Consider the following 12,797-nt stretch of genomic DNA (forward strand, 5'->3'; position numbering starts at 1 on the left):
ACTAAGGCAACACCCTCTACGCCGGGACCACAGCCAAACTCCAAAATCGCCTGCAACGCATTCAAAACGCATCGGCACGCCTCATCCTCGACGTACCCCGCAACAGCCACATCTCCGCACACCTGAGACACCTGCATTGGCTCCCAGTCAGCAAAAGGATCACCTTTCGACTTCTCACCCAGGCACACAAAGCCCTCCACAACAAGGGACCGGAATACCTCAACCGACGCCTCAGCTTCTACGTCCCCACCCGCCTCCTCCGTTCCTCTGGTCTTGCACTCGCTGCCGTCCCTCGCATCCGCCGCTCCACGGCAGGTGGGAGATCTTTCTCCTTCCTGGCGGCCAAGATCTGGAACTCCCTCCCCACCAGCCTCAGGACCACCCAGGACCACTCCGCTTTCCGGAGACTCCTAAAAACCTGGCTATTCGAGCAGCAGTAACCCCCCCTTTCCCCTAGCGCCTTGAGACCCGCACGGGTGAGTAGCGCGCTTTATAAATGTTAATGATTTGAATTTGATTTGCGTGGGTTGTGGTGGGTATGCGTGTGTGCATGTGTGTATATGGGTGCGCGTGTGGGTGTGTATATGTGCGGGGGCAGGAGAGGGAGGGGAGGGGTGGGGGAGGACTCTGGGGAAGGGGAGTGGAGTGGGGGAGACCCCTATCAGTGCCAGGGAAGGAATTCCGTGGCGGTAGGCCGGGTCGTGATTCAGAGGGTGGGATTGTGACGGCCGCTGGGCTGGAGACCGAAGTCCCCAGCCCAGAGGCCGTTACCACCCTGATGGACGGAGTGTTAAAGTGGCGGTCTTTGATGGCGGTTACCGCCAGGGTCCAAATCCCTTTTTTTTTTACCGCCAGCCTATTGGCGGTAATAACGCCGCTTTAACACCGACCGCCAGGGTTGTAATGAGGGCCTTAGTTTTGGTGTGCCATCAGCTCCAGAGCTCTTTCAAGCCGCCATTTGACGTATCATACAGCCTGTTGTAAATGCGCTCAATAATAGTGATCACATATTAGTTTTCAGGGTCACACTAAAGGAGTTCTCACACAAGTATGTTGTTTACTCAGTAATGCAAGATTGAATTTGAGTGCAGACAAGGGTGAGATGAACAAGACAAACCTGAAATTCTTTGGTCATATCTTTTCTGAGGAGGGTATGACACCTGATCTTGCCCAAATACAAGCTCTGTCAAATACTGATCCCCTTACAAGATGTTTCAGTGGTAAGTTATTCCCCTGGCATGGCTAGTTACTATTCAAGATACATACACAACTTTGCTACAGACACCTTCTTTCCACATTGCGAGAAGCCCTAAAAGTAAGGGTCCACAAACCAGACAAAGATACCACAGTGCCCTCGGCATACAGGCCTATCTCGCTTTTAAACATTGATGTAAAGTTTCTGACCAGTATTCTAGTGGCACGACTTCTTCTGTGCCTTTTCTCTCTAGTACATCCCGTCCAGTCTGGGTTTATTCCTAAAAGAAGCACCTTGCATAACATAGGAAGGCTCGCCCATGTTTATCACTCTTCACAACACCTTGATGGTGCCTTTGTCCTATCGCTTTTATACATTTATTCAATGGATCCAGTTACTATATGCAGCACCATGCACCAAGGTGCGAACTGGTAGGGAGTGATAACGCGTCCCGTTTTAGGTAATTTACTTAATCTGGGACTCGTTTTAGGCCAATGAATCTTTTGACCCTGATTGGAGACACCTTAAGACGAGATAACTAATCAGCATGTCAATCAATAGATCAATAACCTCATCAACATTCACGATAACAAATCAATCAAACTGGTTATGGACATTAATGGAAACAAAACACCCCATGACCTTTCAGTCATGAATAACCACACAAAAGTTTGTAAGATTTATGATATTTATTCCCTATTGATTACACTCTACTAGCAAGTTTATTAGTCTCAATACCAGAAAACACATTAACAATGTCACAATATGACAACTCAAATAAGATTTAATCAAAGCAAAGATCATAAACATTAGAACAAAGCACGACGTCAACATGGACTAATCTTAGCAGAGTATCATTAGCGCATTACTCAAGAAAACATAGATTCAGTTCTTTGTCTATTTGCTTCCGTCTTAGTGAACCCCTTAACTATCCTCAAATTAGCATTAGCATGTTGGGCTTCATGCAAAACAATTTAGCAACATAATTTAGAAAACATCTGACTATGGTCTCCATCAAAAGAAGCAGTTGGTACCTAGAAAGAAAAGGCAAACAGACAATTACAATTTCATTATCATATAGTTACCCTCCTTATGGGTCAGCATACAGAGCCAGTCTTTGTCCTCAGGACATCAGTTGATTCAACATCAGCCAGGAAACGCAGCAAAGTTCCGCAAGACAGGAAATAAGGAACACTTCCCTCATAAGGAGGAAAAGTATGAAACGGGAAAGGTAAGGATGGTTTGAAGAGTCAAACAGAGTGACAAAGTGGCTAGATACTAGCAAAGATTGGCACGTAATGGCTGATTTCTCTTTGTGACAAGGGGTTATATTACTCTTGCTGTACAGTCTCTTAATTTCCAATTGGGTACATTTTGGTGCATCATTATCTCCAACCAATAATTGACTTGTCACCCCACTAGGATTTTCACTTTAGGACAGTTCTCAAGTAGTTCATTGGCTCCTGTAATTGATGTCCCCAACGGGTAGAATGCCAGGTACAAACTTTTATTCTTGCAGGCTCAGTCAGTAGTCCCATTGTCTTTACCAGTTCAGGCGACCTTGTACCTGTTGCAAGTTTATGCTGTTGCATTCAGCAAGAATGTCTCCTTGAGCAAGTCGAGTCTCATGAGAAAGAATTTACTACGGTTACACACATCTTCTAGCTTCTGGAAAAGTACGGCTACAGCTCCTTCAGCAAGTCAGCACATTGTACGTTAGAAAAACACAGTTAATATGAGACCGGCTGCTTGGCCCTGACTCATGCTAACTAAGGCCTAGTAATTTATTCAGCAAAAACCTTAACCTGAAATTCTTAAAGGCTACACAGGATCATACATTAGTACATTAACAATTAATCATTAATCAATTTCATTAGTCATCGTATACATTGGTGGCCACTCCCCGTGGGCACATTTCAAGCGCGTATGTTAAAAGCACGTTAATACATTTTCTATGCGACATTATTATACATTAATTTGCAAACATTTCATGTTAATTTTTTATTATAAATACTACACTCCAACATGAGGTATCGGATTTGTTCACCCTCTATAGAGGCACCCAACAGGAGGGCCCTCTTTTGCTGCTCCTATTCGCGATAACAAAAGAGAAACTGGTGGAGAGGCTTTGCCAGACACTGAGGCCCGTATTTATACTTTTTTTGCGCCGCATTTGCGTCGTTTTTTGATGCAAAAACGGCGCAAACTTGCAAAATGCCATTGTATTTTGTAGGTTTGCGCCGTTTTGCGCCAAAAAGCGGCGCAAATGCGGCGCTAAAAAAAGTATAAATACCGGCCTGAGTCCTTGGGGAATCAAAATAGGGTAGACCACCCATGTGATCTCCCTATAGGCTGATGACACCCTGATATACCTCGGTCGTCCCACACATTCTGTACCCACAGTAATGAATGTACTGGGAGAATTCAGGGCAGTTTCTGGACTGAAGGTGAACCATTTCAAATCCAAATTTTTCCCCTCTGGGGTCTTTGACTGGGAAGCCGCATGAAGCTTTGCCGGTGTTGGAACTTCCTTGGGAACTAAATGATGTTCACTATTTAGGGATTCTGTTAGTGCCCACAAAGAAAACCTTTTTAGACCTCAACATTGGCAGAGCGGTACAGGGGCTGCGTGCCTCCATGAGAGTCTGGAGAGACTGACCATTATCTCTCATGGGGAGAATTGCAATTGCAAAAATTATACTACTTCCTTGATATCTTCAAGTACTTCAGGACACGTTCCATATCATTCAAAGACAGTATTTTAAAATTATTGATAGCCTCATCCTGGACTTACTGTGGGTGGACAAATGCCGGCGAGTGGGTCTCTCCACACTAAAAGGGACATGGGCGTGAGGGGATATGGAGGTCCCTAACATGGAGCTATACTATATGGCCACGCAGTTCCAACATGTCATACATGCCCTGGCTTGATCTGGGAGACCTCTGGGAAAAATCCCTTTTAAGGTGCTCACATGTAGACAGGGAGCTCTCTGTGTTACTGATGAGCGGTTTGAGGGTCACCCCAGATACACCTTATTTGAGAAGACAGGTTGCGAACATTTGGGAAGGAGCAGTTTGGAGAGTGATCCATCAGGCTCCTTATGCCCCGGACCTGCCCTCTGGATCCTGCAATCCTTTTGCAAAATAGCAGAATCCATGTTGATCCAAAGAAGGAAAGATGGAGGTTGCACCACCTCTGGAGACTTAGACCCATAGGGACGCTTCATACCAATGGCCGAAGTGGTTGAGACACTTCAGCTGGGCTCTGGACATTTCCTACAATATAGAAAAAGTACTGCCATGGCAAAGGAGATATGGCCTACCTTTCCAGATGCCCCACCTTGCACCTGCACATTAACCACGCTCTTGGCAAGGGCGGGCGGCTTCTAGTCTCACATTTCTACAAGCCGGTGCGTGAAAATTTGCCTATGCATGGTCACAGTACTCCATCCAAGACAGTTGAAGCCTACATTAATGTCATCGTCAAGTCAAGTACACCAGCTGCCATCCCATTAGCCCAAATCATCACTGCCACGAGCCATGATAATGACATGTTGAAGTTAAAAGTCTTAGGGGGTCATTATGACCCCGGCGGTAGGTATAAATGTGGCAGTAGTACCGACAACAGGCTGGCGGTACATACCAGCACATTATGACATTGGCGGGTTGGCTTAATGTACCACACCAACCACCAATGCGGTAGCAGCCGCCAGGCCGGAGATAACAATCTCCAACCCGGTGTCTACTACTGTCCCGCTGTCGGCATTATGACCCTGCCTACCGCCATGGTTTTCGTGGCGTTTGTAACGTCACGAAACCATGGCGGTAGGCCCTACCAGTGACAGGGAATACCTTCTCTGTCACTGGTAGGAGACACACCCACCCCCCCAACACTCCCCAGGCAACCCCCACCTCCCCTCCATCTACTCTCCCCCTTTCCAAGCCTCCCCCCATACCCGCACACTCGCATTCACACACCACGCATTCACACACTCACTTACCACCAATATCATAATGTGGGCCTTAATTTCACATCAGTCGTGGAACAAACACACTCAACAAAATACAAAAATTTCAAAGATGAGCTGTCCATAACTGAGAAAGGAGTTATACTGAGAGGGTCAAGAATCCAGAGGGCCTGCGACAGAAAGTGATTGAGATGGCTCACAAAGGATATTGTGGTAGCGTTGCCACAAAAAGAGCTCTCAGAGACCAAGTTTGGTTCCCATACTTAGATGAAAGAGTTGAAAAGGAACTCAAGGCCTGTCATATATGCAACTGCCTTTCTACCAGTGTTACTTAACATACTCTGAACATGTCAGAACTCTCTAAACGTGCATGGGAGAAAATACCCATCAACTTCTTTGGTACACTTAATAATGGACATAACCTTCTGGTGATTGTAGATGAATACTCACATTTCCTGTTGGTTGAAGATCTATCATCTATGACTCACAAAAGAGTCATTGAAAAACTGGAATGGCATCTTTGTGACATGGGGCACTCCAGGCACTGTGTAGTCCATTAATGGTCATCCTTTAACAGAAAAGAATTCAAAGAGTTCCTGGGGCATATGAACATACTGTATAGCATAAAAGGAGCACACCTTTATGGCCACAGGACAATGGACTTGTTGAGCGTTTTACGTGAATGCTAAAGAAATCAGTACAGTGTGTAACTCTTGAGAAGCTCAGTTTGAAAACAGTACTAAACTCAATTCTAAGAACTTTTCATTCAACACCCCCACTCAACCATAGGTGAAAGTCCTGCTACTTTGATGTTTGGGAAAGCAATAACAACCAAGTTACCTCAATGGACCACCATGAAGAGACAACAGTTAAAATATGATAGGTACAAAGGACTTGGTTAACAAGCAAAAAATTTAAACATATGCAGACAAGAGGCGACATGCAAACAACATTTAACTTAGCAAAGGAAATCTGGTGATCGCCCGACAGATGCGTAAGACAAAATCAGATGCTCCCTATAATGCTGAACCTTTTTAAGTGGTGTCTACCAAGGGACACATGGTGACTGCCCTGCGCTCTGGGAAGTCAGTTACCACAGATTCTTCTCACTTTAGGCCTTTCTTTCATCGGTCTTCAACTAAAGAAAGACTGACCCTGAACACTCAGTGACTACTGATACCTCTGTACCATCCTGGGCAATCTCTGACACTGAGGATGGCAGCTTACAGCTTTCAGTAACCATATCTGGTCGTATAATCAAAGCAGCAAGAAGACTGACTGGAGAGATATAGCTGTACATATTTCTATTTGACTATATGCCTACTTATTTTATAAAAAATGTAATTTTTGATTTAACCGAGGGGGAGAGGTACTGTATTGCATGTTTTAGGACAAAATCTTTTTGGCTCCAAACGGACTCAATTTCAGTGTGACGTAATTTCTAGAATAGAATGTAATGAAAGCTTGGCTTAGAATGTTGAAGTTCCCAGGTACACCCAGAGGAAGAAAGACATATGATTTACAGCTCTGTGTGTGGCCTAGTCATTGGCGGGTACCAGGTTGTAGAAGACGCTATAGGGAGCAATAGAGGGAGAGCACACCAGAGAAGCACAAATGCAAGAGCAACAGAAATCACTGTGAGAGATGAGAAAAACACAGAGGGAAATGAGAGGGCAAAAAGTACACCAAAAAGAGAGCATCACCGAGGGGGAGGAGGAAGAGAAGCATATTAGGGAGATAGATAAAAAAATTGCATTTACGGGTGTTTAGGACAAAGGAAGCAAGAGAGCACCACAGAAATAGAGAAAAGCAGATGTATGAGAGAGAGATACAAAGAAGAAAGAAGCACATGAGGGCGACAGCTGGAAAACACGTACTCTCACAAAATGCTTAAGCAAAAAGAAAATAGTAGTTTCCTAAAAATGAGTGGAAGGACACAAGTAAAGAGGATATGCTAAATGGGAGAGACAAACACAATATGGATAAGCCATTGAATAAGAAGTAAGGGAATGGGAGTGAAAATAAAGGCAACCGATGGTAAGCAATGGGCTGCCTTAGGCCTACTGTAAGATCTTGGCAAGCTGACAATTGACCTTTTGCAACCAGACATGTTGCTCTGCCTCGTAGGCTCGATCTAACCAGTCATCCCAGTGGTACCCGTGGAATGCAGGGATGTAATGAGCGTTCAGAGTGGCATTGGAGGCCTCACCCTGAGCCTGTATCTCCAAAACGGAATCTATAGCCATGTTTACCTGTACAGAAGAGTAATACAGAGCAATAGACATACTTTTGTGGCCCAGAGCAAAGTAAGCTGATATCATCAGCAGTCTCTCCTACAACATACAACAGTCGATGCCAAGGCGACTACCCCGATAAAAATTGTCTTAAATCACATTGTAAGGCGACACAAGCGCTCTAAAAAAGACAACATTGAAAAAATTAAACTGGCCGTCAAAGGGTGTAAGAATATCAGTGTTTTGATTCACGGAGTCGTCAGCGTTGCATTCTATTACCCTTCACTTTCTCGGAATGTTGGCAATGTGCCATGATCTCGCTGTGCAATTTTTCTGGGTTTGTAAATTGTACATGTCTGCATATTTCTTCTCTTCTCTGGTGTAGGAGTATTTCGTACAGCACTGTTCCTGTGGAGCTGCCAGGGCTTTGCGCAATTCGTACCAGGAGGTTAAGAAGCATTTTCATGTGAGGAGCCGACCACATACTATGTTTATTCAGACTGGAAATCTCTCTGACCTTTCGATGATCCCTGAAATGGGTGGAAACTATGACAACTTTGGTTCCAAAGGTTGGTACTTTATAACCTATTGGTTTGGGCGTGAACTATGTTTGTGATTGTGTATTCTAATGTAATATAGTCTTCACATTGTGCACAGTGTGTGGTTAATGAAAGCAGGGTCAAAATTATACGGAGTGTAACAAACCTCATGCTTCATTTGTTCAACATTTGAAGCAACAGGGCCGGCTGATACTTCGGGTCTTTAACTAACATGAATCATACTAAACTTTAACCAGTGTTCAGACAAATTGCTCCTGTGCATTCATCCTTGAAATGGTGCCTGTTTTGTGGTTCGATATATGTGCCAGCGCCACAACAGTTTTCAAGTGGGTATTATGTATAACTGAATGACACAACCTATACCTGGATCAATTAGGTTTAAATGTGATCGCTATAAAAAAGGATGGCACGTGCAAAAATGTATGGAAATACTGTTGGAAATGGCCCTTTCTGCAGGGTTATCCTCAAACTTTATGCCTTTCTCCTATTTTCCTGATGCTCTTTTTGTTGGGTTTAGGACTCTGGGCACTTTACCACCACCAATCAGTGCTAAAGTGCATGTGCTCTCTCCCCTAAAACTTGGTATAATTGTCTTAGACCTGTTTGGCATGTTTAATTTACCCATAAGTCCCTTGTAAAGTGGCATACCACATACCGTACTAAAGGCCTGTAAATGAAATGCTACTGGTGGGCCTGCAGCGCAGACTGCACCTCCCACAGAAGTAGCCTTTCAAACTTGCCTCAGGGCCTGCCAATGCAGTGTTGCGTGCACAGTTTACTGCCACATTGTCTTGACAAGTCAAACTACGTGCCAAGGCCTAAAATCCCCTTTTACTGCACCTAAGTCACCCCTATGGTAGGCTGTAGATAGCCCTACTGGCAGGGTGCTGTGAGTATGTGAAAGGTGGGACATATATTTTTATGTGTTGCATGTCCTAGTAGTGACAATCAACCTATTTCGTTTTTCACTACTGTGAGTGCTGCACCTCTCATAGGTTTGCGTTGGGAATTCCATTATATATATGTCCAAGTGGTAATTTCTGATCTGTGAGGAGTAGCATGGGCATGTTTGATATGTTCAGTATGGGAGTAAGAAATCCTGCTTACTGGTGTAGTTAAATTTTACACTACTGTTTTAGAAATACCACTTTTAGAAACTGGGCATTTCTCTGTGCATATAACTCTAGTGCTTTGCAGCCTGACTCCAATCCACGTCTATGGCAGAGTAACAGCTACACTTGCTGCATACCCTCCAGACAGCCATCACACAGGAGAGGCTGGATGTGAAAGAAGAAGCATCTGCATACTGTTAATCTTGCTGGACTGGGAGAGGGAGGGTCAGTTACACCTTACATGCAAATAGACTGTGTCCTGCCCTCACACAGTGGGCTGATTACCCCCTACTGATGTCTGGAGACAGGGCTGGGTTGAAAGGGTGTTGTGCTTCACTTGAAAGAGTCCCTTTGAAGTTACCCCCTGAATAAAGGCATTTTTGGAGTATAGGTACAGGGGCTCTGACCCCATGATTTTTAGAGCACTTCTGAAAATGGAGTTGAACCTCTGTCAGAAGGACTGCTGAGATGCACAAAAGACTCATTTGGACTGCTCTTTTGTTGTTTCCCTGCTACCTGCTGCTGCTGGGTGGCATACAGGACTCACTGGATTGCTTTTCTGCTTTTTGCCCTGCTGCCAAATGCTCCCTGACTCTGAATTCCTAGGAACTGCTGGACTGCCAAGATGAACCACCATTAAGTGCCTTATTATGCTGGCCTCCCTGCCCACTGCAGCCTGCCTTGTGCTCCCTTTGGTGTTCCCCTGGGGACAAGTGTTGGATACCCACAGGAATCTAGAACAAGAATCTACAGCAACTAGGATGTATCTGTGTGCACCATCCGGCTGGAGTGGACCACAATGTTCCAGGTACACACATTGTAATGGCCTGCTGGACTCTACGAGGGATGTCTGTGGTGGGCATTTGACATTGGAGCCCTTTATTTGCTGGCAAATATCACAACAAAGGATGCATTGCTTTGCCTGTTTGTATAGACCTGGCCACCAGAATCTTTTCTGCAAGAGTATTACTGTGGCCGAAATACCAGCATGTGCAGCTTTCACTAGATTTAATCTCTGGTCTTGGTTGGGGATTGCTCGGTCTCCAACCCCAGGAAGTGTTGCATAGGCAACATCCTGTGGACTGATGTGGTAAGAATATTTTGTGGGGTACCCTTTCAGGAGGGGCTTGCCATCAGCCGAAGCATTCACGGCAGCCAGAATTTCATAATCCAATCTCGTATGGGAATGAGTCACTGCAGCCACAGTAGCAGTAGCTACTGCGAATTTGGCTGCTTCGTCAGCCAAAGTGTTGCCGATAACGTGTACTCCTACACGTTGGTGGCCCAATGTATGTACTACATGGACACACAGGGGGTTATTCCAACTTTGGAGGAGGTGGTAATCCGTCCCAAATGTGACGGATTTACCACCAGACGTATTACGAGTTCCATAGGATATAATGGACTCGTAATACGGCTGGTGGTATATCCGTCACTTTACCGTCACTTTTGGGACGGATTACCACTTCCTCCAAAGTTGGAATAACCCCCACAGTAGCTTATCCTTAAGATCGGCCACTCTCCCCCACAATGTCTTATGTTTTATGGTGTTCCCTTTAGAATCTTTAAACCCATTCAGCTTCCAATGATTAAGATAATCATTGTAGGACTGGACACAGTAATAGGAGTCACAGACTATTAAAGTCAGTTTTCCTGCCTCTATGTGTTCTAGGGCTAAAATGAGGGCTTTGAGTTCAGCCAACTGAGCTGTGCAGTCCCCTAGGGTCTACGTATAGGTATTGTGAGAGTGGAAGACTCCATCCTTCATTGTTCAACTCACGGCTGCACCAGCGGCTGAGTATTGATGTCTGGTACCTACAGCTGGTTGAGCTGAACCATCAGTATAAATGACAGTTGGTAGTTGTCTATAGACAAAAGTTTTAGAGGAGCGGGGTATTCCTGCTCGTACTGGAGAAATTATTGTGACTGGAGTTTCGGATCAAAGATGTAATCAACATCAGTAGCGGTCAGAGAGGTTGCCCACTGAATCCAACGTGGATGTAATGCTTTAGCATTAGAAACGCTCGCTTTGGTGAGCAGCCTCTAAGGCTGGCACCTGGTTAACGACAATGATGCGTTTCCCTTGGGCAAGTGGCCTCTCCTTTATGACAGCCATCTGAACTGCAGTTAGAATTTCTTCTGTTGGTGCAAAACATTTTTCTGTATTGGAGTATAAGTGTGATTTATATGCTATGGGCACTGTGGCATCTTCATTGAAGGTGACATAAGTAAACTCAATGGTACCAGCAATTATTCTGATGACCAAATTTGTTTTATTGTCACGTGTGTGTGTGTAAGTGTTTAGCTTCTAGCATGTCCTGTTGCAATTCCCTAAGGATGCGTGTGTGTCCAACTTTCCAACTTTAGATAAATCCGGACATATTAAGCCATAAAGTGGCTTGATACGTTGTACATAGTCAGGAATGTATGTTCTGCCAAAATTGAAGAAACCAAGTAAAGACTGTAGTTTCTTTAGAGTGTTTGGTGGGTGCAGTTGTGCACATTTCTCTAGAAAGTGCGGGCCAGGCTCTTCCCCTCGTTCGACAGCTCATATCCCAGGAATAATATACTGAGAAAGGCAATCCTACTTTTCTTAAATTTGAATTTATAACCGACCACTGCAAACCACAATATTATTCGATCAACCCTAACAAGATGAATGTTGAGGTCGTGGTCTGTGAGATAAATGTCATCCACATAGGATAACACCTCAGGATCAGTATCATGTATATTGATGTTACTCAAGCTGAGAACAGTCCTGGACTATTTTTATAGCCCTGGGGTAAACAGCAAAACCTTTTTTGTGAGCCAAATGAGAATTGGCTACATTCTGGCAGAAAAACCAGTTGGAAATATCCAACGTTGTTTTATATTTCTTGGGCACTATCATGTTTATTAGTGCCGTGCTATGTGAATTTTGTATAGCATATGTACATGTATGACTGTTTAAATGCCTGTAATCTAAGACTATTCTATAAGAATGGTCTTGCTTTGCAACCGAAAATAACGGATTATTCATTGCAGAAGCACAGGGCTCAACCACTCCCTGACACTCTAGCTGAGTGAGGATCTCCCTCACGGGAGCTTTTGCTTCATGTTTAACAGGATATTGTTCCTGAGGTTGGGGTGTAGACCTGATAGGTATTACATGGCATGGAGAGTCCTTGTCCCGACCTAAATGATTGCGGTATAACGCAGGTGCCTGCGCTAAAGCCCATTTGACAGCGTATGCTTCTTTTTCTGCTTCTGGAACAAAATTAGAGAAAGAAGGCAAAATGACTTTCTTCCCCATGTGGGAACTTGCGGACGGCCAGTCTCTTTCGGCCAATAGGATATCACAATTAAGTTTGTCACATAATTTCACACCAATGGTGCGTTCTATGTCTCCCTCAATTTGAATCTTCAAATCATAAACTCTATTGGGTGGGAGTGTGTGCCCGTCCGCCGTTTTAACTGCAATATAATCGATAGTTGCTGTCGCAGCCAGATGATCTTTCAGTCTCTGGCGACATATTGTGACCTCTGCTGCTCTGTCTAACAGTGTCACTGCCCACGTCATGTTCTTCAGTAGTGTTCTCAAGTGTACTGGCATTTTTACTGTAGACTGTGTTGAGTCTTTCTTTTGTTTCACGTATTCAGGACGTCGGTCAGGAAGGCCCCCTCTCTCGTTACGTCTATCCGGTGTGCCATGAAAGGAACGAGAGGGATGTGAATCAGTATATCTGTCA

The 12,797-nt window shown here is 44.6% G+C and overlaps 1 protein-coding gene across 2 annotated transcripts in view; it reads left to right on the top strand.

The window, feature by feature from the left end:
* The window catches only part of LOC138300747 (uncharacterized), a 903,291-nt gene that overhangs the window by 503,725 nt on the left and 386,769 nt on the right, over positions 1 to 12,797 (top strand). For both annotated transcript variants that reach the window (XM_069240498.1, XM_069240497.1), the window contains exon 4: positions 7,783 to 7,966. In XM_069240498.1, coding sequence (XP_069096599.1) covers positions 7,783 to 7,966 — 184 coding nt within the window. The remainder of the gene's footprint in view (positions 1 to 7,782; positions 7,967 to 12,797) is intronic.

The sequence above is a fragment of the Pleurodeles waltl genome, chromosome 6, assembly GCF_031143425.1.
Source record: "Pleurodeles waltl isolate 20211129_DDA chromosome 6, aPleWal1.hap1.20221129, whole genome shotgun sequence".
Lineage (NCBI taxonomy): Eukaryota > Metazoa > Chordata > Amphibia > Caudata > Salamandridae > Pleurodeles > Pleurodeles waltl.